This window comes from Macaca nemestrina, chromosome 10 (assembly GCF_043159975.1).
Source record: "Macaca nemestrina isolate mMacNem1 chromosome 10, mMacNem.hap1, whole genome shotgun sequence".
In the NCBI taxonomy this organism is placed as follows: domain Eukaryota; kingdom Metazoa; phylum Chordata; class Mammalia; order Primates; family Cercopithecidae; genus Macaca; species Macaca nemestrina.
The window spans coordinates 136,969,483-136,995,563 of NC_092134.1; the positions used below are offsets into that span (position 1 = coordinate 136,969,483).

The 26,081-nt window shown below is 50.6% G+C and overlaps 1 protein-coding gene across 1 annotated transcript in view; it reads right to left on the bottom strand.

The window, feature by feature from the left end:
* Positions 1-561: 561 nt before the first annotated feature.
* Positions 562-26,081, bottom strand: part of LOC105484248 (CD9 molecule) — a 38,581-nt gene continuing 13,061 nt past the window's right edge. The window contains exons 2-8 of the mRNA XM_071072328.1: positions 13,336-13,444; positions 7,373-7,470; positions 6,608-6,682; positions 4,425-4,523; positions 4,186-4,275; positions 3,151-3,234; positions 562-1,057 (exon numbers count right to left, since the gene is read on the bottom strand). Coding sequence (XP_070928429.1) covers positions 992-1,057; positions 3,151-3,234; positions 4,186-4,275; positions 4,425-4,523; positions 6,608-6,682; positions 7,373-7,470; positions 13,336-13,444 — 621 coding nt within the window. The 3' untranslated portion in view covers positions 562-991. The remainder of the gene's footprint in view (positions 1,058-3,150; positions 3,235-4,185; positions 4,276-4,424; positions 4,524-6,607; positions 6,683-7,372; positions 7,471-13,335; positions 13,445-26,081) is intronic.

Genomic DNA, 26,081 nt, shown 5'->3' on the forward strand with positions numbered 1-26,081 from the left:
GTCCTCCCTTACGTTACGTCTGTCTGTCCTTCCCAGTTGTCTACAGAGCCTGCTTAAGCAGCCCCAGTGCCAGTGACTGTGTTAAGGTCAAATTCCCACAACAAATCTCTTCAAACAAGTACCTCTTAGTGGTTCTGCTTCTCTGATGAAACCCTGATGGGTACACACTCATTTATTCATTCAACCAACAAATATTCACTGATAAAAAAATACTGAGCACTACTATGCACCAGAAACTGGGGGCTAGGCAGTGAATAAAACAAAGTTCTGCCACCATGGTGTGACGTGTACTGTCATGTCCCCAAGATATACGTGTCACACTGCTGAATGAGCGTCTGGGCACCAGCTGCTGGTGCTGACTCCTCTGTTAACACCTGTGTGACTCTGGATCAGAATCCCTTAATCTTTCCACATCTAGATGTCTTCATTAGTAAACAAACTGGGGTGAGCAACTGCCCAAACTACTTCTCATATAAATGCAGGTAGAGTTAATAGCAGTTGAAAGACATTTGCAAACCAAATAGCTCTCAAAATAATTAAAGGAAACCAAAACCAGTCCAGGACATTGTCATAATTTTTTATTATGTATCAAATTGTCTTCAATATAAGTTACAACTTGATTAAAGTCGATAGACATTTGTATCTATTTAAAGACAAAAAAATTCTTTATGTACAATATCTTGTCTAGAGTCTAGCAAATATAGTACCTTTCATTGCAGGATTTCTGCTTAATATAACAAGCAAAAACAAACAACTGAAAAAATATAAACCAAAGCAAACCAAACCCCCCGCTCAACTACAAATGTCAATATTGAATGAAGCATTAAAAGACAAACATAAAATAACTTTAGCTTTTATCTAGAAGTGCAGAATGAATACTAAAATTAGTGGCAAAAAAAAAACAAAATCAAAAACAAAAACCAAACAACCAACAAACAAATCCCAACAATCTTCATGGGTAAACTTTCCTGCTCAGGGATGTAAGCTGACTCTAGACCATCTCGCGGTTCCTGCGGATAGCACAGCACAGGATCATACTGAAGATCATGCCAAATATCTGGGAGATAGGAAGAAACATGAGGATCAGGGTGGTTTGATGTGAAGGCAGGCTGAGGGAAAGGGAGAGACACGGGTCACCCAGTCCAAGACAAATGACAAGGAGAATGGCATCCAGGAGGCCAAACGAGTCAGAAGGTACCGAAGCAGGAGAGATGCAGGCCAGATAACGAGAAGGATGCGGGACGTGAGGAATCTGGGGGGTTGGCAGTCAGGTGCACAAGCAGCTTCCTTGGGAACTTTCAGGGTGGGACAAGGAAGCTCAGAGCCAAATTAAATGCTCAAATTCCAGGTTTTCCTACAGTTCATACAGGTTAGTACTTTTGCGCTTGTCTTTGTGTGTATTTAATATTACTTTTTTTTTTTTTTGAGACGGAGTCTTGTTCTGTTGCTTAGGCTAGAATGCAGTGATGCGATCTGCCTGCCTCGGCCTCCCAAAGTGTTAATATTTTATTTTATTATTATTATTATTATTTTATTTATTTATTTTTTTGAGATGGAGTCTCGCTCTGTCGCCCAGGCTGGAGTGCAGTGGTGCAATCTCCACTCACTGCAAGCTCCGCCTCCCGGGTTCACGCCATTCTCCTGCCTCAGCCTCCCGAGTAGCTGGGACTACAGGCGCCCACCACCGCGCCCGGCTAATTTTTGTATTTTTAGTAGAGACGGGGTTTCACCGTGTTCGCCAGGATGGTCTCGATCTCCTGACCTCGTGATCCGCCCGTCTCGGCCTCCCAAAGTGCTGGGATTACAGGCGTGAGCCACTGCGCCCGGCCTTATTTTTATTTTTTATTTTTGAGATGGAGTCTCGCTTTGTCCCCCAGGCTGGAGTGCAGTGGCGCGATCTCGGCTCACTGCAAGCTCGCCCTCCCGGGTTTACGCCATTCTCCTGCCTCAGCCTACCGAGTAGCTGGGACTACAGGCGCCTGCCATCACGCCCAGCTAATTTTTTGTATTTTTAGTAGAGACAGGGTTTCACCATGTTAGCCAGGATGGTCTCAATCTCCTGACCTTGTGATCTACCCGCCTGGGCCTCCCAAAGTGCTGGGATTACAGGCATGAGCCACCGCGTCTGGCCTAATATTCTATTTTAAAAGGTATTGTGATATCTTGGCTGGGTACAGTGGCTCACGCCTGTAATCCCAGCACTTTGGGAGGCCAAGGTGGGCAGATTACCTGAAATCAGGAGGTCAAGACCAGCCTGACCAACATGGTGAAACCCCATCTTTACTAAAAATAATTAGCTGGGTGTGGTCGCACAGGTCTGTAGTCCCAGGTACTCAGGAGGCTGAGGCTGGGGCTGGATAATTGCTTGAACCTGGGAGGTGGAGGTTGCAGTGAGTCGAGATCGCACCATTGCATTCCAGCCGGGGTGACAAGAGTGAAACTTCGTCTCAAAAAAAGAAAAAAAGAAAAGAAAGAAAAGAAAGAAAGTATTATTGTATCTTTTGCTGCAAGGTACTTCATGCCTTTCTTAGATGCCGGAGAAAGGAGGCGATTCTCTCTTTGGGGGCAGTCTGGCAAGGGGGCAGAAGCGGGCGGGGGTGGGGGAAGACTCAGGGAGCCAAGGCCATCCCAGCGAGGACCATGTTCCGTCTGGGGCTTTCCCTCACGGGGAGAGAGGACATGACCCCAAGGAACCTGGTTGGCCGTTGTTGGTTTCTAGGGGCTGATTAGCAGGAGACCTCCTTCTGGCTGCCCATTTTCAGAGGCTCTTCAGGAAATAATTCCCATGCCGGTAGCCTCTAGTGAACTCCTTTCTTAGGGAGAAGAACAGCAGGTGCATGAGGAGACATGCTCTGAGGACTAGCAGCGCCAGCACTGCTGCCCATGTGCCCTGAACCTTAATGGCTAAGAGAGTCGACTCTGAAGAAACCCAGGGGAAACCTCAGATACTCCACTCAGGAGGTGAGAGGCTTTGATCAGAACGGCAGCCTCTCTGTCTCTCCATTCCCTAGTGGTAAAATGGAAATACTAAGGGCACGAGGACAAAGTGAGCTGACAAATGCACAGACTGCGGCAGTATCTGGGCAGAGCATGGGCTGAATCAGTGTGAATTCCTCAGTCCCCCTCCTGGGACGACGTCCCGCCACTCACCATGACCACGGCAATGCCGATGCCCACTGCGCCGATGATGTGGAATTTATTGTCGAAGACCTCTTTGATGGCATCAGGACAGGACTTGGGGAGACAAACCAAGACCTGGGTCACACACAATCCTTGCTCCCGGGGCACCTCCTTCCTCCCATGGCACCCGTCTCACCCGGGAGAACTGGTGGGCAGAGGGTGGGCTGGGGACAGGGGTGTTCAGGGATAAGAGAAGTTCTGGCTGGTGGATGGAAAGGGGAGCAAAGGGATGGCTATGCTAATGGATGCTAAACATTTGGGCAGGACATCAGGGAAGGAGGAGGGAGGGACAGGCCCTGCTTGGGGGCCTATTTCTGATACGGTTGTAAGGTCACTTTTTACTACTCTGGAGCTGGACATTAACTCCAGCTTACAGACAGGAGGCACTGACAAAGTCAGAGCGGGAGTCCAAGACTCAGAAGCACGCCTGCCCTCGACAGCTTCCAGGCTGGCAGCAGTGGGCGGTGCCAGAGCACTTGTCGTTCCCCTGGTCTGGCCTTTGTTTTATTTTATTTTTTATTTTTTATTTTTTTTTTTTGAGACGGAGTCTCGCTCTGTAGCCCAGGCTGGAGTGCAGTGGCCGGATCTCAGCTCACTGCAAGCTCCGCCTCCTGGGTTCACGCCATTCTCCGGCCTCAGCCTCCCGAGTAGCTGGGACTATAGGCGCCCGCCACCTTGCCCAGCTAGTTTTTGTATTTCTTAGTAGAGACGGGGTTTCACCGTGTTAGCCAGGATGGTCTCGATCTCCTGACCTCGTGATCCGCCCATCTCGGCCTCCCAAAGTGCTGGGATTACAGGCTTGAGCCACCGCGCCCGGCCTTTTGTTTTATTGCCCTTCAGTAAACAGAGGGCCCAAAGTAGGGGAGAAAGAGATGGGTGCCCTGGGACCCTTTCACAGGCAGACCGGGTCTTTCTGAAGCAGCACTTGGCTGCTGTCACTTTTATGCTCGCAGGGTTTGCCCACAGTAATGGTGCAGGGGCACCAGGATCTTGCTCTGAGTTTACCTTTATGGTCAAGGTTTCGAGGACATCCTTCTTGGGGCAGATGTCTGAGATAAACTGTTCCACGCCCCCAGCCAAACCACAGCAGTCCAACTACAGCGAGAAGGCAGGGATGGGGATGAGAGAAACACATTTTAAAAAGATGATTAGAATGTTTGCACTGGTCTGGTACAGTCAGCACCGCTGTGTGCAGACACGGTCCGGAGTGAGCGCAGGAGGGTGTCTCTGCCAAGGCCACATACCGCATAGTGGATGGCTTTCAGCGTTTCCCGCTGGGGCTCATCCTTGGTTTTCAGCTTGTTGTAGGTGTCCTTGTAAAACTCCTGAACTTCCTTAATCACCTACGATGGGCAGACAAGAGAGGGGCAGAGGCGGCATTTTCACACCTTTCTCCACGAACAAATGTTACGTGTTCCATCTTGTTCTCTCTCTTTAAGCTCTCAGCCACGTGCTTGGACATCACTGGGCAGATGGCAGCTGCTAGCACTGCCTTCTCTCGGGGCCTTTGGGCACTTCCCATCTCCTCCCACGTCCTCCAGAAACCCGCTCTGGCTGTTTCTCCCTGTGTCTTATACTTTGGTCAGTTCTTCAGCTCTGCTTTGCTCCTAAATTGAATCTCTATGCTCTAAAGGATAATAATATTTTAAAAACTACTACTCCTGACTTGACTATTTCCTCAGGCTTCCATCTTCTTTTTCTCTTCACTTAGGTATGAGTTTTGGCAAATTACTAAACCTCTCTGTACGGAGTTTCCACATTTGTCTCTATAGCTCATAAGTTATTGTGAGAATTTAAATGAGATATTGCACGTTAAGCCCTTTGCCACTATGTCCAGTACAGAGTAAATCTGGAGGACTTGTCAGCTATTGTATTATAATATAGGGGATATATTATTATGTGCCTGCATCTGGTACATCCCAATTTGATGCGTATCTGTCCCTTTGATGCTCACCCACATCCAGTTAACAGACCAACAGCCAGCATTTTTCCTTCAGCATCTTTCTGACATTTTTCACAATGATCCATTCCTATTTCTATGGCTGTAGCTGTTATTGCTTGGATACTTTTTTTTTTTTTGAGACGGAGTCTCGCTCTGTTGCCCAGGCTGGAGTGCAGTAGCCGGATCTCAGCTCACTGCAAGCTCCAACTCCCGGGTCTACGCCATTCTCCTGCCTCAGCCTCCTGAGTAGCTGGGACTACAGGTGCCCGCCACCTCACCCGGCTAGTTTTTTGTATTTTTTTAGTAGAGACGGGGTTTCACCGTGTTCGCCAGGATGGTCTCGATCTCCTGACTTCGTGATCCGCCCGTCTCGGCCTCCCAAAGTGCTGGGATTACAGGCTTGAGCCACCGCGCCTGGCCTACTTTTATTTTTTAATAAAAATATTAAAAAGTATTAAATACTTTTTTAATAAAAATATTTTTTAATAAAAATATTAAAAAATATTAATAAAAATACTAGACCCTTGGCTGGTCTAAAAGTAGTGAGTTATCTCAATGGATTGCTCACGTCAGTTACAGATGGAAGTCCTTGTTCTATTTTTCCCTGCTTCCCACTACCGTACTTGACTAGTCTCAAGAACAAAACAAAACAATAGGGTTCCTGCCTCCAGCATCTCTCTTCCTTCCCCCTTCCTGCTGAACATGACAAGGTAGCCCTTCCAAAAACACTACTCTGATATGGCCCATCCTGGTCCAAAAGTCTGCAGGGCTCCCCACGTAAGCCCAAGCCCAGCCATGCTCAACCTCTTTGACTGGAAGTCCCCTGCCTCCACTAACTTTCCTCCTGAACACATCTCTCATTCAAGGTTTCACGGCTCCCTTGTCTATGAAGTCAAAAGAGATTCCCTTCCCCACCCCACCTTTTCAAATCCCATAGTACTTTGGATATAAATCACCTCTATGACCCTTGTCGATTTCATGTCTTTTTCCCATACTAGATGGCCAAGTGTCCGGAAGTGGGGCCCATAGTTCAAACATCTGTGGACCTTGCACAGGCTTGGGGGCAGCACTTGGCTCATGGGGGCAGCACTTGAACGTGTTATTTATAGATCAGAGGAGGAGGCAAGGGTGTCCAGCCCACAGAAAGCCTGTATTTTCTGAGTAATCTTTCTAAAAGTTGGGGGAGAGGGCTGCTGAGGTGTGAGACGGACAGACACACACACACGCACAGGCCCAACAGGTAGTTCCTGAACATCTACTATAAGCCAACACCATGACTGACACAATCTCGCACAGGACAGTAAGCGTGCTGACATTCCCTGCCCTAAGGAGGGCATGTTCGCTGGCACACAGGCACGCGATGAGATAAGGGGCCTGGTCAACAGCTGAAAGCGGAACAAAGTGCCCAGCCAGGACTTGCCCCCTGCTTCACTGTCCCCCATCCCCCAACTCCCAAACCCAAGAGATCTCATGGGAAAAACCTACCTCATCCTTGTGGGAATATCCCCAGATGGCCGCAGCTATTTCAATGGCGAATATCACCAGGAGGAAGCCAAAGAACTGGAAGGCAGCGAGGGGACGGGGTGAGAACAGTCCCAGCCAACCAGCCAGGAAAATCAAAGGGTATTTTGGGACAAGGAAGGACAACTCCCTGGGGAACAGGCATCTGGTGGCACAAATGAATAGCCTAGAAGGGGCAGGGAAGAAGTTCACAGAACAGGCAGTTAACCAAGCCCAGGACAGAGGCCACAGTGAGGCAAGGTGCCCGGACATGAGGAAAGAGCTGAGCACAGCCGAGCCCAGAACTAGCATTTACAAGGCGTTAGTTAAGAGTCAGTGAGCAGGAAACTACCATTGCTCACAAAAGACGCAGAGATTTGGGGAAGTAAAGGGAGTGAATCCACTCCATGGAGTTTGGAAAAGATCAAAACAGATTTTGAAACAAGAAGAACAAGAAGAAGAAGGCAAAGGTACCTGTGGATTCAGGGAAAAAAAGCAAACGTGGTCCTCGAGAAAAGGGGGAAACAAAGTCCTTTTAGTTGCCTAGGGGAAGCGATAAGACAGGCTCCAGAAAGGAAGAGGGGCTATGCTTCACACTGGGGAGGGGCCCAGGCTGAGGACAGCTCATGCCCTTTGGGTACCTTCTCGACCCCATCCCCCTCCATCTGTTCTGTGGGTCTGGGTCTGGGCCTGCTGAGATTTTGGCGGTGGGAGTCAGGGTGGCCGCGGGGATGCGGAGGGGAGACTCACCAGTCCCAGCATGCACTGGGACTCCTGCACAGCCCCACAGCAGCCCAGGAAGCCCACCAGCATCATGAGGGCGCCGGCTCCGATCAGAATGTAGACTCCTACGGGAGGACAGAGGAAGCACACACGTGTGGAGACATCAGTTCAGAGGCTCAGGCATCTTCGGCAATTTGTTTCCCTCTGCCTAACTCCTGCCTCCCCGACTCCTTATTCCCCTCCTCTCAGGGAAGAAGTTCCCTTTCCTTAAAATACAGCCTCCTCTTCCACCTCTGCCCCTAGGTCTCCTTCCCACCAGCCTCTCTTCCACGACTCTACTTCATCAAACCTATGCGCCTACCTTACCCTCAGCCCTTCTGGAAGGTGCCCATTAGCCCTCAATCCAGGACAGAGAATATCCATGGGCATCCCCACATTGGGAATGCAAGCTGCTCCAGTCTCTCAGCTCTTTCCAGCAAGATGAGTCCACTCAAGCTCGTTAGCATACACCCTCCACACTTTGGCTAACTTCTGGGACCCTGCCTTACAGAGGATGCTGTCAGAGCAGACTTCCAGCAGGAAGGGGCCGTGCACACCTAGGCACCCCCCTACCCTACCCAGGGGTGGGGGGAACCAACTCTGCCTGTTCCCAGAAGGCGGGCCTCCCTGCCCTGTTGCTGGGTGGTGGTGAGGCACACACAGTTAGGAACGCCCCAAGGCACCGCTTGGCAAAGGTCCAATACCTGACCGTAGTGCAAAGGACACAGATCTGGGTGTCAGAAGACCCTTCTTTGGCCCTAACAGTGATGCTGATTGCTGTGTGACCTGGGGTAAGACATTTTCCCTCTCTGGGCCTCAATTTCCTTACGAGTAAAATTAAAGAGGTATGTTGCTGGAAATTTCAAAAGATCTCTATAGCATGCTAACGGGATCTTAACAGTCGCAACTCAGTTATTCCAGGTTCAGGGTGAAGAGGCTCCTCCTTGCTAAGGAGAGGATGAGTGACACCATCCCTAAGCCCTTGATTTGAGTGGCTGATGGGAAGGAGGTGAGAGAAGGGCAGCGACTTCTATAACTTTTGCCCAAACCCAGAACAATGCAAACCCCTGGGACAGAAATACAGTGGAGCAGCACTGGCCCCATTCGCTCCACAGCCCACCAAACGCATGAATGCCCAGAGGGGCTACCCCGCAGTTCTATTCTTGGGAAGCCACAGCTGTCCTGCAGGGACTACTCCCTTAATCAGCAGCCCAGCCCTACACGGGCCCCCTGGGAAAGCCAGCAGAGAGGTCTCTGCGGCCCTGTCTTGCAGGCATGTTCTGTTTGGCCTTGGGAGAGGCTAAACTGTCACGTGTCGAGAGCACCAGCTCTGTGACTCTGGGGAAGCCACTTCACCTCTCTGTGCAATAGTTTTTTAGTCTGTAAAACAGGAGTAGCAATAATGCCCACTTCCAGGATTGCCGTGAGGATTAAGTGATATAATCCACATGTGCACAACAAATGCTAGCTGTTGTTAATTATACCATGAGTAACAGTCATTCATAACCACCGCGGCGAATGTGAACCTGCTGCTGTCTCCCTGCGGTCCTGTCATTGCGACCAGAGACATCCTTGAAGTAGGGGCTGAAAACGCACGCGCGAGAGAAAGTCTGTGATGTTTCCCCACGATGCACAGCAGGACACTCGATGAGACCCCTCGGCAGGTGACACACTGACTTCACTGTCCCACATCTGCACCCGAGCAGGGCTGAGGCTTTGCAGGCAACAAACCACGTAGCCTGCCCACAGCTGAGGCTCACGGGCAGCACAGAGCAGAATGCACACAGAGAGCGTTTGTTCCTCCCCCTTCTCCCCCACATCCGTCGTGAGGTCAAGTCACGTGGGGTTACTGGTTACTGGCAAACCCCACGGTGCAAGAATATGGGTATTGTTCTTGTGCATGCCTGGCCCAGACTGGGCACGGGGACAAATGGAGCTTGTCCTCAAGTCAGGTCGCATCTTCCTGGGCAGTCAAACGCTGTGAGGCCACAGGCTGGGCTTGGGGAGGCCGTGCAGCCCCACGCATGGGGCACTGGGTAAGAGGGCAGCCTCCTTTGGTTCTCTCACATGGGGACAGAGAAAAGGCCCCAGTTTCTCCCCATCTCATAGGGGCAAGTCAAGGAAGGATGAGGTCACTCCTTTGAGCTCCATAGCAGGGGCTGAATAAACAGGAGGTATTAAGAGATCAAAAGGATTTACAAGCACATGAAATACAGTAGAGTGGGAACCAACAGGCAGACATGTTTTCTCTAAGTCCAGATCCCAGTGCATGAACCTGGTGGTCCTGGCAGAGGCCAAGGGAGTTGGATTAGCTGCAATGAGCTACTAAAGGGAAAAGTATTTCCCACGCAAAGAAAGAGACCATTCTCCTAATGCGGCTTGTGGTTAATATTAAATATTCATGCTAGGGCTCAGCAGAGGAAGATTTTAAGATCAAGGGTTTTGTGGGCTTTAAATCTTGCGTGGATGGCCACAGATCTGCAGTGCCTAGCTTTAGCCCTCTCTAGTCAGGGGAAAAGGGAAGCGATTCCCTGGTAGCTGTGTTTGGGGACTCAGCAGCAGCCAGCAAGCTCTAGGGCAGCTCATCTGGAAGCAGGCCCCATGGAAGTCACGGAACCACTGCAGGACTTGGGCTGCTTTTCCACAAGGGCTGTTCAGTGCTTCCCTTTGGAAAGGCTACTCATCGCTTAGACCCCAAGCTTGTGAGCCAGGGCTGCTGATGACAAATGACGAAGTGTTCCTCCTTATACAACAAGTGAATGTTAGCTTGCTGTCTGACTCATGGAAAAACTTATCCACCACAGAGCCTTCTCTAGGATTACGGTATGAATTTGCTTAAGGGTTGTTTATTCCGCTTTTTTCAGGCTGACATTACAGGCCTAGGGGAAAAAAAAAAAAAAAAGGCTGGTGTAGCAGCAGTAGCATAAGCCAGGGTGTCCTTTACACAAGAAATGGAACAGTGTTTTTCACTGTTCATCAGGGCTTCTCAGCTTAGGCCAGGGAGAGGACACAGCAGGCGCCAGTCCCCACACCAGCTCTGTCTTGCAAACAGCATTCACCACGCCCATTTGTGTGAAGGAGAACAAAATCCGGTAGGGCGTCTGGCCTGCGATAAAAGTTTATTATATCCAAATAACTCCATCAGGTGTTCAAAGAAACCCCACCTCTGCCCCCACTGGTTCCGTCTTTGTTCCCCACCCTCCCGAGTTCACAGGAATAAGTGCCACAATGGAATTCCATTTGCCACACACTGTACTTCTTTGCCTCAGAGGCGAGTGGGTGTGTAAGCCGTGCTGGTTTCAGGAGGGAGAAAAATGAAGCCCAGAGCAACAAAATAAACTGCCCCAGGTCACAAGCCAGGATGGGGACACCAGCTCACTGAGGCCAAGTGTCGCTCACTGAGGCCAAGTGTCGCATGTCCTGAAAATCACCAGGCACCTCGTGATGGATAGGGGGCTGGCTGAGGAAGTGGGGGGCATTCGCGGCCTCTGGCTGGAGCCCTCCTAGAAGCCCTCATTCAGCAGCCATGGTTCTGGAGGGACACCAGGGAGCTGGGAAAGGCTGCTGGCCTAGGACCAAGAAAACGAAGTTCCCCAACATGCTTGCAGCCTGGGATTAGGGATCTTGCTGACGGGCTGCATCTCCAGGCCTGGACTGGAGAGAAGGCCCATATAAGGCTGTCAGCCGTTCTGGACTCACCACGGACTGTCTGCATGTTGGGAAGATTTTCACTTGCTTTTCTGCCTGGTGATATACTTTTTCTCTACTTGGTAAGCAGTGGCCCCACTGGAGAAAAGACACCCCTGGGCTGTTCGGGTTTCCTGAAAAGTCAGCCGCACGGTCAGGCTGGCCTGTGGGTTGCTCTGCAGATAGCTGGTGGCCCAGTGCAAGGGGTGGTCACCCCATGACTCTCCCTTGGAAAAGCAGCCAGGGTGTGGCTGGCACTCCAAGCTCATCTGCTAGGAGAAGGACTCTTCCTCCCAGTTCCATCCTCTTACCCGTGAGATTCTTACCTCCCACATCTGAAAATATAAAGAATCAGCCATAGACGCTTTGGGTAACAGAAAAGAAAAAGTGGTTTGTTAGAAGCAGCCAGGACAAGGGAGGGCCGAGTCTCTCTTTGGAGACACAGGCACCGGCCACAGGGCTTTTGCTTAGGAAAGCGGGCCTGACTGTGCCTGCTCCTGCCGGCAGACCTGCTCCCCCAACGCAGGGCTCTCTTCTGGAACACGGTGGAACATGGTGTGGAGCGTGGAGAGTCTTCCCCAGCTCCCGCACCCGGCTCCTCCCTCCCGCTCTGCATTCTAAGCCTGTCGCAGACTCGCAAAAAATGTTCTGTTGCTAAAACAAGTCAGGGCGCTATAGAAACCTTTTCCCTAAAACCTCTGTGTGTATGTGTAGTTTCTTTTTAAACATACGTTGTGCTTTCTCTCACTTTCTTTCCGACAATAGAGAGACACACCCCAAAAAACTCCAGCTAACAATAAAAGGCAGTAAACCCAGCAAAACTATCCACAGGGCTCAAATGTTATGCAACCAATGAGCTGTTTTTAAAGACTCTCCCTACCCGGTTCAAGAGGTGGGAAAGGGAAGGTCTACACGGCTGGCCAGCCTGGCTTCTCCCCGAGGGACTGGGAGATAACTGTTTTCTCCCTCCTTTGTAAAAATAACTTTTTTGGTGGGTAGGAAGGAAGTGACCAAACTTACACTTTGAGCCTGACAACATGTCAGTGTCATCCTAAAAATAGGAGGTTTCCTTTGTTTCTCACAAATGAAAAGTTTCCTACCTCCAAGCCAGGCAGAATACAGCCACAGAGTCTGAATTCATGCAGACGCAGGCAACTGCGCTTGGCAAGCACCAGGATCCCCCTCCTCTGAAGGGAGCTGTGACGTGGTGATACAGCAACGAGAGGGACGGAATGGTGCTAGCAAGGCTGCCTGAGTGTAGGAAAAAAAACCCTGCCAAGTCTGTTCATGTTGAGGATCCCAGGCAGGTTTAAACTGGAAGCCTTTCTCCCAAAGCAAAAGTCGTTTCAAAAACAAACAAATAAAACTAAACACCACAGCATTTACCCCAGTACCAGGGGGTCCAAAGGGCTGGGCAGAGTCCATTCTAGTCCCTCCTGTTGTTGCTGTGTTTTCCAGGAGGCTGATGTTTTTCTGAGTCTCAGAGTCCCTATCTGAACAGTGAAGAGGAAACCCATCTATATCTTCCTCCAGCACTGCAGATCCCCAGGACAAGGAATTGGATTAAGGAAATTATGCAGGATAAGAAGACATAATTAGGATAGAGCATCAGAGATGAGAACGGAGGTTTGTAAACCCTCAAGAATGGGTTCAACTGGCCAGGAGTGGTGGTGCACGCCTGTAATCCCAGCACTCTGGGAGGCCAAGGTGGGTGGATCACGAGGTCAGGAGTTCGAGACCAGCCTGACCAACATGGTGAAACCCTGTCTTTACTAAAAATACAAATAAAAATACAAAATTAGCCAGGTGTGGTGGCATGCACCTGTAATCCCAGCTACCCAGGAGGCTGAGGCAGGAGAATCGCTGGAACCTGGGATGCAGAGGCTGCAGTGAGCTGAGATCATGCCACTGCACTCCAGCCTGGGTGACACAGCAAGACTCTATCTCAAAAAAAGAAAAAAAGAAAAAAAAAGAATGGGTGCAACTTTGGCAGACGCAATATCACATCAGAAAACCATCAACATGCCCAAGTTGGCCATCAGGAAAAGAAACCACATCAGTTAAATGCAAATTCACAGGCACAATGACACACACAAAAACTGCACAACTTGAAAGGGACACGACTGGCCAGTGTGGCCAGAGCAAAAGTCCTTCCCAAGCCCAAGTCCCTGGGTCAACTGGGGCCTCCAAGTTGGAGGAACTCCGTTGGCGCCAGAGTCTGAATTCACGCAGTCTGAATTCACCGAGCCTTCCCCGTCCCTCACCTGTGTAGAAGCTGGAATTATTATTATTAGTTTCTTGCTCGAAGATGCTCTTGGTCTGAGAGTCGAATCGCAGCCATAGTCCAATGGCAAGGACAGCAATCCCGGCAAGCTGCAAGACACACAGGACGCCAGCATTAATTCTGGCTGCCGGCAAAACGCAGTCCCCGCGCGCTGAAGGGTGAGACTTGCAAGGACTCTGTGACCCTCTGCCCCTCATAGACGCCTGGTAGCTGCAGATGCCATTACGGGGTGTGTTTGATTAATTCAGGTACTAAAAATACCAGCAAGGGAGGAATAAACAGTCACCTACCTGCCGCCCATTGGCCGCAGGGGTATTTTATAGGCAACAGAACACTATACAGCAGTGAAAACGAATAACTCCAGCTACACACAACACTGTGAGTGCATCTCACAATGCTAAACCAAAGAAGCCAGAGCCACAGGAACACACACAATACGATTCCATGTAGTGAAAAACCGCTATGCTGTTTAGGGATGCACGCAGAGCGAGATGCTTACATGTGGCTATAAATGATAAAGGAAAAGCATTGTCGTCAGGCGAGCGGTGATGTTTAGGTGGAGGAGGAAATTACGCTCAGGGAGGTGCCACGTGGCTGGGGGTGTCCTATTCTAACGGTTGACTTGGGTGATGGTTACGCAGTTACAGACACACATGCACCAGGGACGGCAGCTGCAACGTCCCTGGAGACCTGCTGCTCAGTAAATGACATGTCAGGGCCTCCCCTCGCTGGCACTGCTGAACTAGATGCTGGGCAGGAGGCCTCCTGCCAAGTCCACTCAGCGCCAGCTGAGCTCCCTCGTCGTCACCCGTACCAGGGCTTGCCGGGGGAGTGACTCACAGGCCTCCAGTGTGCTAGCCGGCTGGACGTAGGAGTGGGTGGGCTCAGGTTTCGCTGGCCCACTCTCCTCCACAGAGGCACTCTTAGGCCAGAGCCTGCTCATCAGGGACCTTGGTTCTCAGCTATAGGAGCTGGTGATAGCCCACGGTGTGGATGGGCCTCTCTTTCCTTCCTTCTTTTCTCCTCTCCTTTCCCTCACGATATGGCAGTGAGTGCGGGCGTGCTGGGTAGACAGCGGAGGTGGAAACACTGGGAAGGGCCACCCAGACCTCCGCCTGCAGCAGTCACAACCTCACCTACCCCCAGGCACATAAGCAGATTTGCTTCTGCCAGGGAGGTGTGCTTCCACCATGAGGGGCTGCAGAGTCTGGCTTCATATTCTATTGCTTCCGTGTTCCCATCTGTAAAGCAGGGACTGTAAGATGCGGCCCTTCCCTGCCTTTTAGGTATGGCTAAAGAATAAAGGAGTTAATATCAGAAGTGCATCTGAAGAGGAAGGTACCAAATGGGCTCCGGGAGAACAACCTCACTTTACCAGCGCGAAGCCCCAGCAGCCCTGCACTCCCCAGCCTGTGGACTGTCGCTCAGCATCTTCTCAGCCTCTCAGCCCCACCTTAGGGCAGGCAGCTCCAAACACTGGTAAGGACCGTACAACGCCACGTGCCCCGCGGCTGGACAAGGCAGAGGATAAAAACGCACACAGGCACAGGAACTTTAGTGTTAAAATGAACTTGAGAGCTCTGAGTTCAAACATGGGTCCGGTTTTCCTTCTTAATAAAAGACAGGCCAGTGAGGGAGGGTCTCCTGGCCTAATGCAAAGGCAGCAAGCAGATCACTGCTTGGCTGGGGAGAAGCGTGAGTCTCCACTGTCCTGGACCAAACAGGGTACTCGCATTCAGACTGTGGGCTCCCCGACCGCCAGGAGTACTGCAGTCAGCTTAGGTGGGGAGGCGGGCCCTGCTGGGAGCATTCTGGGCTAGAAGAGTTATGTGGCTTGAATCTACATACACAAGGGACTACACACACACACACTGGGTGGGTCTTGACTCTGTAGGTGGCAAGTCCTGGCCTGGGTCCCCGAGTCCCTGAGCATTAAACGTATAAAGGTGATACCTTCCCTCCTTCCATCCCAACCCCATGGAGGCCCAGTCAGAGCCCTGGGAATGGAAGACCGAGGCTGCTGGCCACCTTCTGGACATGAAAGTGTTAACCTGAAAACTGTAGGCTGGAGCTCAATTTTGGTCCACGGAGCTCAATTTTGGTCCACGGAGCTCAATTTTGGTCCACATTTAGCCACAACCTGTTTGTCATTCCTGGTCCTCCCCTCTCGCCCTGGTCTTGTGATGCTCTTGCCGCACAGGGAGATAGTGAGACAGTGCTCATTACTGTCCTTTTTGCTCTAGGCTTGTGCTTATCAAGCAATTATCTCCAAGTCATCTTACCTTCCCTGATGAGTGAAGTTATGACCCCACCCCTTATCTGCTGGGAAAACTCCTAAGTGAGTTGCAGAAAAGAATGAAAACAATCCCAGGCCTGCCAAGGAACTACGCTGTAAGATGAGGTACAGCTACGCTCTGCACAGCAGCCTCTCACGGGCAGGAGCTACATCTCTCTGGGAATGTTCCATGCTCGGATGATGACAGGGTACCCCAGTGGAAGCTCCAGGGGTAAGGCCCCTTCCATCTTATAGAAAGCCCCAATGTCAAGGACCCTGAGTCAATAGGTTAAGTTGAGTCATTGACCTGGTCTCTGCACAGGTGGTAAGAAGGATGCTGGGCTGGAGAACTGGAACCAGGAGTGAAAAGGAAGCTCTCAGGTCTTATCTTGGCCAAGGGCCAGGCCAAGCCGGGAGTCGGGAGTCCCCTGCATTCGGACCCTACCTTAAACCTTACATCACGTTGCTTGGTTGTCGAAGCTACAACATTTCACTACAACCAGGAAGGAAGAGCAGCTGGCTCTGGAAAAAGGGGAAAAGCTGTCATAGGTCTCGGTCTCATAGGCTTAACAACTCACAGTAAGAGAGGAGAAAGGTTCAAGTAACCCAGAGAAAAGGGAGGGCCAGGGGCATGACTGGGAGCACTTGGCTCACGAAAATCAGGAGTGAACCCTGCTGCCTTTTCTGATAGAATGACTGAGTTAACTGGCTGGAGGGGATGCTGTGTGAACCATTAGCTGCCCCATTTTCTGTAACGCTGTTGGAGAAATTGCTCCAGTTGGCTGAGTCACAATGGCTTGGGGTCACAGGGTCACAAAACTTGTATAATCAGTGCCACCCAATAATGGCTTTCACGGTTGTCAGGCAGCGCTAAGGCGCTCTAAAGTACTTTCCAGGAGACCTCACTTTCTGGTGTGGCATAGAGGGGCTCCCCTCCCCCCATCTGGCTTTCACCCCAGCTGCTTTAGTTTTTGAGACAGGGTCTTGCTCTGTCACCCAGGCTGGAGTATAGTGGTGCAATCATAGTTCACTGTAGCCTTGGACTCCTGGGCTCAAGCCATCCTCCCACCTCAGCCTCCTGAGTAGCTGGGATTACAGGTGCATGCCCCTAATCCTGGCTAATATTTTAAACCTATTTTTTTTTTTGTAGAGCCAGGGGTCTCACTATGTTTCTCAGGCTGGTCTCAAATTCCTGGCCTCAAGCAATCCTCCTGCCTCAGCCTCCCAAAGCACTGGGATTACAGGTGTGAGCCACTGCGCCTAGCTTCAGCTACTTTAATAACAGGAGAAACTAAATGGGAGGGGCCAGCGGCAAGAAACAAAGACAGCTTTAACCCTTAAAAGACGGCGCCAAGTCAATTATTCAGGGACTCCATAAATGAGAATATAGGGGTCCGGGAGGCCAAGGGGTCGACGGCTTCCTCCCAGGTTAATTAACAGACACGTGGCGGCATGCTGACCACGCAATCTCCTCGATGGCTGCCCCACTCCAGCCCACCATCGCGGGAGCACAGCAGGTTTGACGCGGATGCTCAGAGAGACAGGGCCCTGTTCCCAGGGCTGTGGAGAGAGGATGGCAACCTGCAGTATCCCCCGCTGGTCGGGCGGGGATGCAGGAGAGGGCCCGGAGCTTCCACTCCCAGCCCGCGGCCCTGCCCATGGTTTCCTCTTTTGTTTCCAAGAAAAGCCAAATGGAAACATTCTGGTTTTGCTGGGAAAAGCTCCTTTGCTATCTGGCCAAAAAACCGTTCCATCCCTTTGAGAGGGCCGAGAGGAAAAGGGTCACTTTTTCCCATTGTTTTACTGGAAATTTCTTCATTTCTTCACTGGTGCTAGGCCCTGAGAACACATGAGCCAAACCTCAGCTGAGCCCAGTCTACAAAATACTTGCCCAGTACTTCTCCAAACTGTCAAGGTCATGGAAAACAAGGAACGACAGAAACCGTCACAGCCCAGAGAAGACTGAGGAGGCATGACAACTGTCCTGTGGTGTCCTGGATAGGACCCTGGAATAGAAACAGGACGTTACATGAAAAACTAGTGAAATCCGAGTAAGTCCGGAGCTCAGTTAACAGAGTGCACTAAGGGTGGTTTCCTAGTTGTGACAAATGAAACACGGTAATTTGAGACAGTACAATGGGGGACACTGGGGAGGAGGGTGAGCGAATTGGCTACACTATCTCTGCCACTTTTCTGTAGATCTGAAATTATTCTAAAGCAAAGTGTATAAAACAATAAAGAAGCGGAGGCGTCTCTCTTTCCAAGCTTCCTGTCTCCTTCAAGAACCTGCTCCATTAATTAACTTCTCTCCTGACCGTGCAGGTCTGCCTCTGCCACTTTTTTGAGCTTTGTGAAGACACAGGCAGGTCTCCCTAACCTCAAAATCCAAACAGAACAAAACCAAAAATAGAACCCTCTTTTTCTTCAACCTCGCAGCTCCTTCAGGGTGCTCTCTGCTTTCCTTTCACCCCTGAGCGGGCGGCTTAACTACCTCCGAGTTCTCACTGGCTCATCACCGCCTCTCTCCCAACCCGAAAGAGGCCGCAAGTCTTAAGACTTTTGCTGAATCCTCATGTTTCGGGATCCCGCAGCAGCTGACACCACTGAACCCTGCCTCCTCCTTGTCTGCTCCTTAGATGAACCTCTCCAAGTTTCCTGAGTTAAGCCTCATGCATTGTGCCTCTGCTAGTACAAGTCCCTCCTCCTCCTGGAATGCTATCGTGGTCACCTAAGCCAAGCCTGCTGCTTCCCCACCCATTTTCCCCCACTCCTCCAAGCAAAAGGCAAATGCAATCCCTGAGCAAGCCAAGCACATGGGCAGGCCAGTGTCGCCTCCGTCCTGTCCTCTCCAGCATCCGCGCTTCGCACTCTCTGCTCTTCCTCTATCTGGGGCTTGCCTCCTGTCTCAGCAGAGCACAAGCTCCCTGAGGTCCAGGGGACCTCTGAGTCATTCTTTTATCTCCTCTGCCCCATACATGCTTTGGACGGATGGTCGTTAGTAAATAATTACTCCATGAATGAATGACTACTTCAGTGAAAAATTATCTGAAACCCACCCAGATCTCCTCTCCTGTATCCTCTTCATTTGGACCAGATTCCTTTCCCACCAGGCCTTTTATCCAGATCCATCTTCCAATGTCTCATAAGAGTCAGAAACCACAAAGAGGCCGGGCACGGTGGCTCACGCCTGTAATCCCAACACTTTGGGAGGCCGAGGCGGGCGGATCGCCTGAGGTCAGGAGATCGAGACCATCTTGGCTAACACGGTGAAACCCCGTCTCTAATAAAAATACAAAAAATTAACCGGGCGTGGTGGCGGGTGCCTGTAGTCCCAGCTACTTGGAAGACTGAGGCAGGAGAATGGCGTGAACCCGGGAGGCAGAGCTTACAATGAGCCAAGATCACGCCACTGTACTCCAGCCTGGGTGACAGAGTGAGACTCTGTCTCAAAAATAAAATAAAATAAAATAAAAATAAACGAAACCACGAAGAACAATTATTTGCCCAGAGAAAATACTAAGGAAGACCCATGAAGGTTGGTTGGGGAATATTTGGGGAATGACAATGATTTCTCTGTTGGTGAAACATGTCCCAATGTGACTTATGGGCAAATCCTTATACAGACTTTTTTTTTTTTTTTTTGAGACGGAGTCTTGCTCTGTAGCCCGGGCTGGAGTGCAGTGGCCGGATCTCAGCTCACTGCAAGCTCCGCCTCCCGGGTTTACGCCATTCTCCTGCCTCAGCCTCCCCAGTAGCTGGGACTACAGGCGCCCGCCACCTCGCCCGGCTAGTTTTTTGTATTTTTTTTAGTAGAGACGGGGTTTCACGGTGTTAGCCAGGATGGTCTCGATCTCCTGACCTCGTGATCCGCCCGTCTCAGCCTCCCAAAGTGCTGGGATTACAGGCTTGAGCCACCGCGCCCGGCCTATACAGACTTTTGAAAACCAAGTTTATAAAAAGACCATGCAGGCTGGGTGCAGTGGCTCATGCCTGTAATCCCAGCACTTTGGGAGGCCAAGGCGGGCGGATTGCTTGAGGTCAGGAGTTCGAGACCAGCCTGGCCAACACGGTGAAACCCCGTCTCTACTAAAAATACAAAAATTAGCTGTGTGTGACAGTGTGTGCCTGTAATTCCAGCTACTTGGAGGCTGAGGCAGGAGAATCACTTGAACCCGGGAGCCAGAGGTTGCAGTGAGCCGAGATCGAGCCATTGCACTCTGAGCTGGGTGACAGAGCGAGACTCCGTCTCCAAAAACAACAACAACAACAACAACAAACAACCCATGCATTGCTGTCCTCAGTCTTTATCTGCAATTCTGCCAGCACCCCTATCCCTCAAAGGAGTCCAGTCCAACACTGTCCTGGTCATCCCTTGCCACACCCACTCACCACTGAAAGCACAATTCACCAAAGGCTCCCACGCAAAGATGAGAATTTCAGTGACTCACACTGCAAAATCTTGCTGCAGGGACAGGTTCAGAAATCTTACACCGAAACACACACCTGGAGTCGAAGGAAACATTTCCAATTTCAAAGGAGGATTAAACAAAAAGCATCGAAGTGTAATGGAGCTTAGGGGCACCTGGCTGCTCTGGGGACCCTATGCCAAGTGTGCAAAACCAGTTCCAGTTAGAACCTGGGGAGGTTTGTATGTACAGCCTGGCTTCCTGAAGGAAATTCTTGAAGTAAGTGTGCTGAAAAGGGGAAGGTAAGCCAGAGGAAGAGGAAAAGAGCAGTGGGTTGAATGAAGAAGGTGGTTTCAGTGAGGGGGAGGGCGTACTGCATACCACTTCCCCAGGTGGGAGAAGCCAAGTTTGCCTATGGGACAAATCCTACTTGAAAGAAGAATCCTTTGTAGGCAAACAAACTGGGTGCTCTTGGCATGGACCCCCTTTTCCTCCAGGTCCCCTCTTCTGTAATATGACCTGACTGGCCATACTCTTTGTTTTTTTTTTGAGACAGGGTCTCACTCTGCCACCCAGGCTGGAGTGCAGTGGTGTGACCATGGCTCACTGTAGCCTCGACCTCTCTAGGCTCAGGTGATCCTCCCACCTCAGCCTCCTGAGTTGCTGGGACTACACGTGTGCACTACCATGCCCGGCTAATTTTTAAAATTATTTCTAGAGATGAAGTTTCCCCATGTTGTCCAGGCTGGTCTCGAACTCCTGGGCTCAGCAGATCCACCCACTTTGGCCTCTCAAAGTGCTGGGATTACAAGCATGAGCCACTGTACCCAGCCCATTTTTTAAAAAGGATACAATATGGGCCGGGCGCGGTGGCTCAAGCCTGTAATCCCAGCACTTTGGGAGGCCGAGACGGGTGGATCACGAGGTCAGGAGATCGAGACCATCCTGGCTAACACGGTGAAACCCCGTCTCTACTAAAAAATACAAAAAACTAGCCAGTCGAGGTGGCGGGCGCCTGTAGTCCCAGCTACTCGGGAGGCTGAGGCAGGAGAATGGCGTAAACCCGGGAGGCGGAGCTTGCAGTGAGCCGAGATCGCGCCACTGCACTCCAGCCTGGGTGACAGAGCCAGACTCCGTCTCAAAAAAAAAAAAAAAAAAAAACAAAAAGGATACAATATTTGTTACGCTTCCTCTATTCAGCTGTCTTGGAAAGCCCAGAAAATGGGGAGCAGATCATTGTTCACGGTGGTTTCTCGCTGAGGACTGCCTCAGCCTTGAGGTGGCCACATCTACCACTTTGGGAGGGGTTGGAGGTGGGCAGTGGTGAGTGGATGGAGTCCAGGAAGGAGGGGTAACTTTCTTCCCAACTTCCCATTGTACTCCTGGAAAAGCAGTGGCTACTTGGTTACTCTGCTGAGCCCATGGTCAAAATGATACACAATTTTCAGCAAGGGACAGGTGGCTTAATAGAAAGAATAGTGAGCTGTTACCTGCACAGCTGTACCACCTAGGGCCTGGTTCTATATGGGGTGGGCATCAGAATTATCTGGGGAAATACTTTAAAAATAGACAGGTCTCAATCTGTCACCCAGGCTGGAGTACAGTGGCACAATCTCGGCTCACTGCAACCTCTGCTTCCCGGACTCAAGCGATCCTCCTACTTCAGTCTCTCAAATAGCTGGGAACACAGGTGGAAGCCACCATACATGGCTAATTTTTTTTTTTTTTTCATACTTTTTTTGTAGAGACAGGGTTTCACCATGTTGCTCAGGTTGGTCTCGAACTCCTGAGCTCAAGCAATCCACCCACCTTGGCCTCCCAAAGCACTGGGATTACAGGTGTGAGCCATGGCGCCCGGCCTACCTGGGGGATTTCTAAACATGCACCTGCCTCAGCAATCCCAGGGGACTCTTTGTGCTCCCCGGGATTCTACTGCACACCTCTGTTGAGAATGACTGGACGGTGACGGATATAAACTTGGGCTCTAATTCTGGCACTGCTACCTAGGAGCGCTCTGACACTACACACTTTCCTCAGCTTCTCTGAACGTTACAGTCTTCATTTGCGAAAAAATACACGATGATACCTGTCCTGCCTTCAACACAGGTTGAGGGCGAGGATTAAATAAAGTGATGCATGTAAAACATTCTGAAAACTGTGAAGTGTTACAGCCAGCTGGATTCCATAGGGAAAAAAAAAATGACAATAATAATAAACCTTGAGAAAGACGTGAGGTGACAGTGGGGCAATTCATGGGCCTTCTGTGGACGGCTGTTGTGTCCTCCTGTGATCGGAGAAGGCGGCTGGGTGGCAGCGGGGGAATTTAGGACACTGGGGTTCTGTTTTCTGGTTTCTGTGGGAGTCTGTGTGAGCGCTGGGTAGTGGAGGAAAATGGATAAATTTATCCGCTTCACACCCGCAAACTGCCATCCAGAGCTCCACTAAGACTGGATGGGAATGGCCAAAGAAAAGTGGGGAAGGAAGGCTTAAGGGAAACTGTTGGCTCAGATTTTAGGCTTCTGCCCTTCCTCGGATCACAAACTGCTTCCGTGGGCAAATTAACCCTTCTGAAAGGAGTTATTACAGCAGCAGATAACAGAGAGGGAGCGGATTTTCCTGGGTTGGGCAGGAAAGAAAACCTTGGCCTCTTTATTACCCTCCTTCAGTCAGATGCTTGTCAGCCCTGGTTTTCGTTTTTGTAATCGACTCAACTTGGGAGACCATTAGTCATAGTTGTCCATGGCACCCAGGAAGTAAGTAACACACCAAATATTGGGGATGCAAGCTTCCCCCAGTAGCAGTTTTCCAGACCCCAAAATACCAGTCACGCTTTAAGAGAGCCACAGAAGTGGAGATAGCCCTCTGTGTTCGCACAGACTTCAACATTTAAAAACAAGTCAGGCCACCCAGACCTGTGGGCTCTGGGCCTCGCCCATCTCCATGGCAACCTTGGCTCACTACTGCATGCCAAGCCTTGGATGGGCTGATTCACTCCTCAGGAAGGCGGGCCAGGCAGTGCCAGCAAGAACAAACAGGATCCCGATGCCCACAACCTCCTCCAACCCTGTGTCCTCCTCCCCCACCTCCAAATGAAGGCTGGGGCTGTTGTCTTTGGAATGGCAAAGCCACTTGGGCAGGACTAGAGGCCTTGGGGTGCTCCCTTATCCAGCCCCACCACACAGTAAACACCAGCAACAAGAAAACCGAACTCCGCTGTAATCAGCAGAAAAAACCGCTACGACTTGCTCTCCTTAAGCATCACAAGTAAACTACTGTGACAGTTCATGGTGGAATTTCTACATGACAACAGGGCATATTACTAACTTTAGTTTTACTACAGCTAAGTTGAAAAGCCGCAGAGATCACAGCCCTAGAGAACCTGAGTTCCCTTTTGCATGTATGACTGGTTGGTCAGGCACATCCTGGGGGGCCATCTCTCCTCTTTAGACAACTCTGCTCTTGGGACTTCTACCGAGCTCCTGTCTGAAGGCAGTGCTCAAATCTTCAGAAATTCTTATCCTCAAAGGCAACCCAGGAAACTCTTCTCTATGCCAGTCCAGCAGCTCTCAAAGTGACCCCAGACCAGCAGCAGGATGACCCAGGAACCCAGACAGGCAAATTCACAGTTCCCTCCTAGACCCACTCAGTGAAACGGGTGGGACTGGGCCTGCACTCTGTTTTCCAGCACCTCCCCAGGTGACTCTCATCAGGCTCAAGTTTACGAACCACTACTCTAGGCCTTCGTTTACACACCAACAATCAGGAAGGAAGAGAAAAGCTCTCTCTGGGGGTTCTGAACCCAGATAATAGCTTTCTAAATGCCAGTGCCGAAAAGCCTGAGGCGTGGATGGGAGGTGTGAGCTTCCTCTGAGCTGGAGGCACTTCTCGTGTGTAAGGGAGAGCTCACCGCCCAGCCCAACGAGGGAGCAGGACTGGACCCTGCTGCTTTACACTCCCATCTGGAGAGTGGAGGCTCAAATGCTCTAACCAGCACTGTGAAGCCGCGGGGAGCGCACCTGGGGTCACCTTGGAACCGCGGCATGGTGACCATTAAGGGTAAGGATACAGGGAGGTGGGAAGGCAGGAAGAGTTAAGAAAGGAGGATAGTGGCTGGACAGCTCTGTGCTGAAACTACTGGGCCAGGAAGTCATGGTAAAGGGCTCCAGTTGGAACCTGCATTTAGCTCCCAGTTCACCCAGGCCCTGCCTGTGTGAACTCTCCTCTGGTAACAGGCAGGCCCTGATGACTCAGTGGGCCCGTGAGAGGCTCCCACAGCCTGCAGCCGGGCACTCGTGGTAAGATCCTCCCCGCTGAATTCTGCAGCCGGCTGTGCTCCCTAGGCCAGTCCACTGTTATGCATGACACTGGACTTCTCCTCAAACCTTCCAGAACTCTAGAAAAACATTTGTTTTCAAAAGAATACACTCAGAGCCTGATGGTCAGGCCTGTAATCCTAGCACTTTGGGAGGCTGAGGGGGGTGGATTGATTGAGCTCAGGAACTGGAGACCAGCCTGGGCAATATGGTCAAATCCCATTTCTACTAAAAAATACAAAAAATTAGCTGGGCATGGTGGCACACGACTGTAGTTCCAGCTACTTGGGCGGGGGGGGGGGGTGTGGGGGGGGTGGCTGAGGCAGGAGGATGGCTTAAATCCAGGAGGTCGAGGCTGCAGAGAGCTGAGATGGCACCACTGTACTCCAGCCTGGGTGACAAAGTGAAACCCCCATCTCAAAAAAAAAAAAAAAAAAGAGGCTGATGGTCAAGTCTAGGTTTATCTAGCTTAGGGAAAAAAAAGAACACCATAGTAGCAATTTCACAGTAGGAGTTACTATGTACAAGGACCCACGCGCCCGCCACATTACAGGAGGTGGTTTATGTACTGTCTCTCACTGAATCCTCTCATCGCCCTCATTTTATGGATGAATCAGGCTCAGAGATTTTAAGCAACTCACTCAAAAAGACACAGCCAAGAAGAGGCAGAGCTCAAACGGAACCAGCTCCATATACACAACTCAAAGCTATGCTCTTCTCAATGTGTGGTGCTTCCTTACTGGCCGGGGGTGACTGGGAAAGATGCCAATCCCTGAGAAATCTTCTTGGGGGACAAGTGGGAGGCTTGGACATATTGAATTTGGCAAAATGCTCTGACTTAAACCTTCACCTGGTGACAGGGTTTCCCTGCCTGCTGCAGCCTGACAACAAACGCTTTCGATTCAGGGTGTTGACCCTGGCCTAGGGGAGGGCCAAGAGGGAGGGAGGGAAGATGCCGACCAGTAGCTTCTCCCTTGGGTTTGTTCTTGTCTCCCTCCACTGAGGCTGGGAGAGGTGGTGGTCCCTGGGAAGCTGCACCCTCAGGTGCTACCTTCCTTCCACTTCCTACGCCCGGTGTCTACACAAGCAATGGTGACTGTGGCTCTGCATCTCTCTGGGACCTGGTTTCTGGGTATGGGTGTTCTAGGTGTCCAGAAAACTCTACATGTGAAGAATCAACTTCCTTTTGGGACGCACAAGGAGTGAACTGAAGGAGAAGCATTGAGGCCACCTTCTTGGTGTGGATATGAAGTAGATTTTCCTTCAATTTCCATTGTAAATTAATTTCCAAGTTGAGCTCCACAAAGCGCGTCTCTGCCAATGGGGCATTCTTACAGGCGTTTCCAGCAAAGTGCAAAACGGATTCTCCTCTTTCTCCGTCTTCCCCAAACTGGGGACGTCTCAGAAATGAGTGTTTTATAGACAGATGGAAAGATACGTCCTCCAATTCGTGTTTGAGAGGGAGAAAGACGGGAGGTAGATTTCAGCTTTGAGTCATCTTGTGTGATGTGGTTTCATGAACTGAAGTGAGAAAATATGGATGAATATGAACATTTAGACAACCTCAATCTGTGAAAAATGTTAAGGAGGGGTACCAGTAACAGCAACTACAGCAACAGCAGCAGAAGCTAACACAGGAGCTCTGCCTGTGAGCCAGGCCCATATAACAGCTTTCCATTACATATCCCATTAGTCCCAGTAACAAGCATAAGACGCTGGTTGTATTATTACC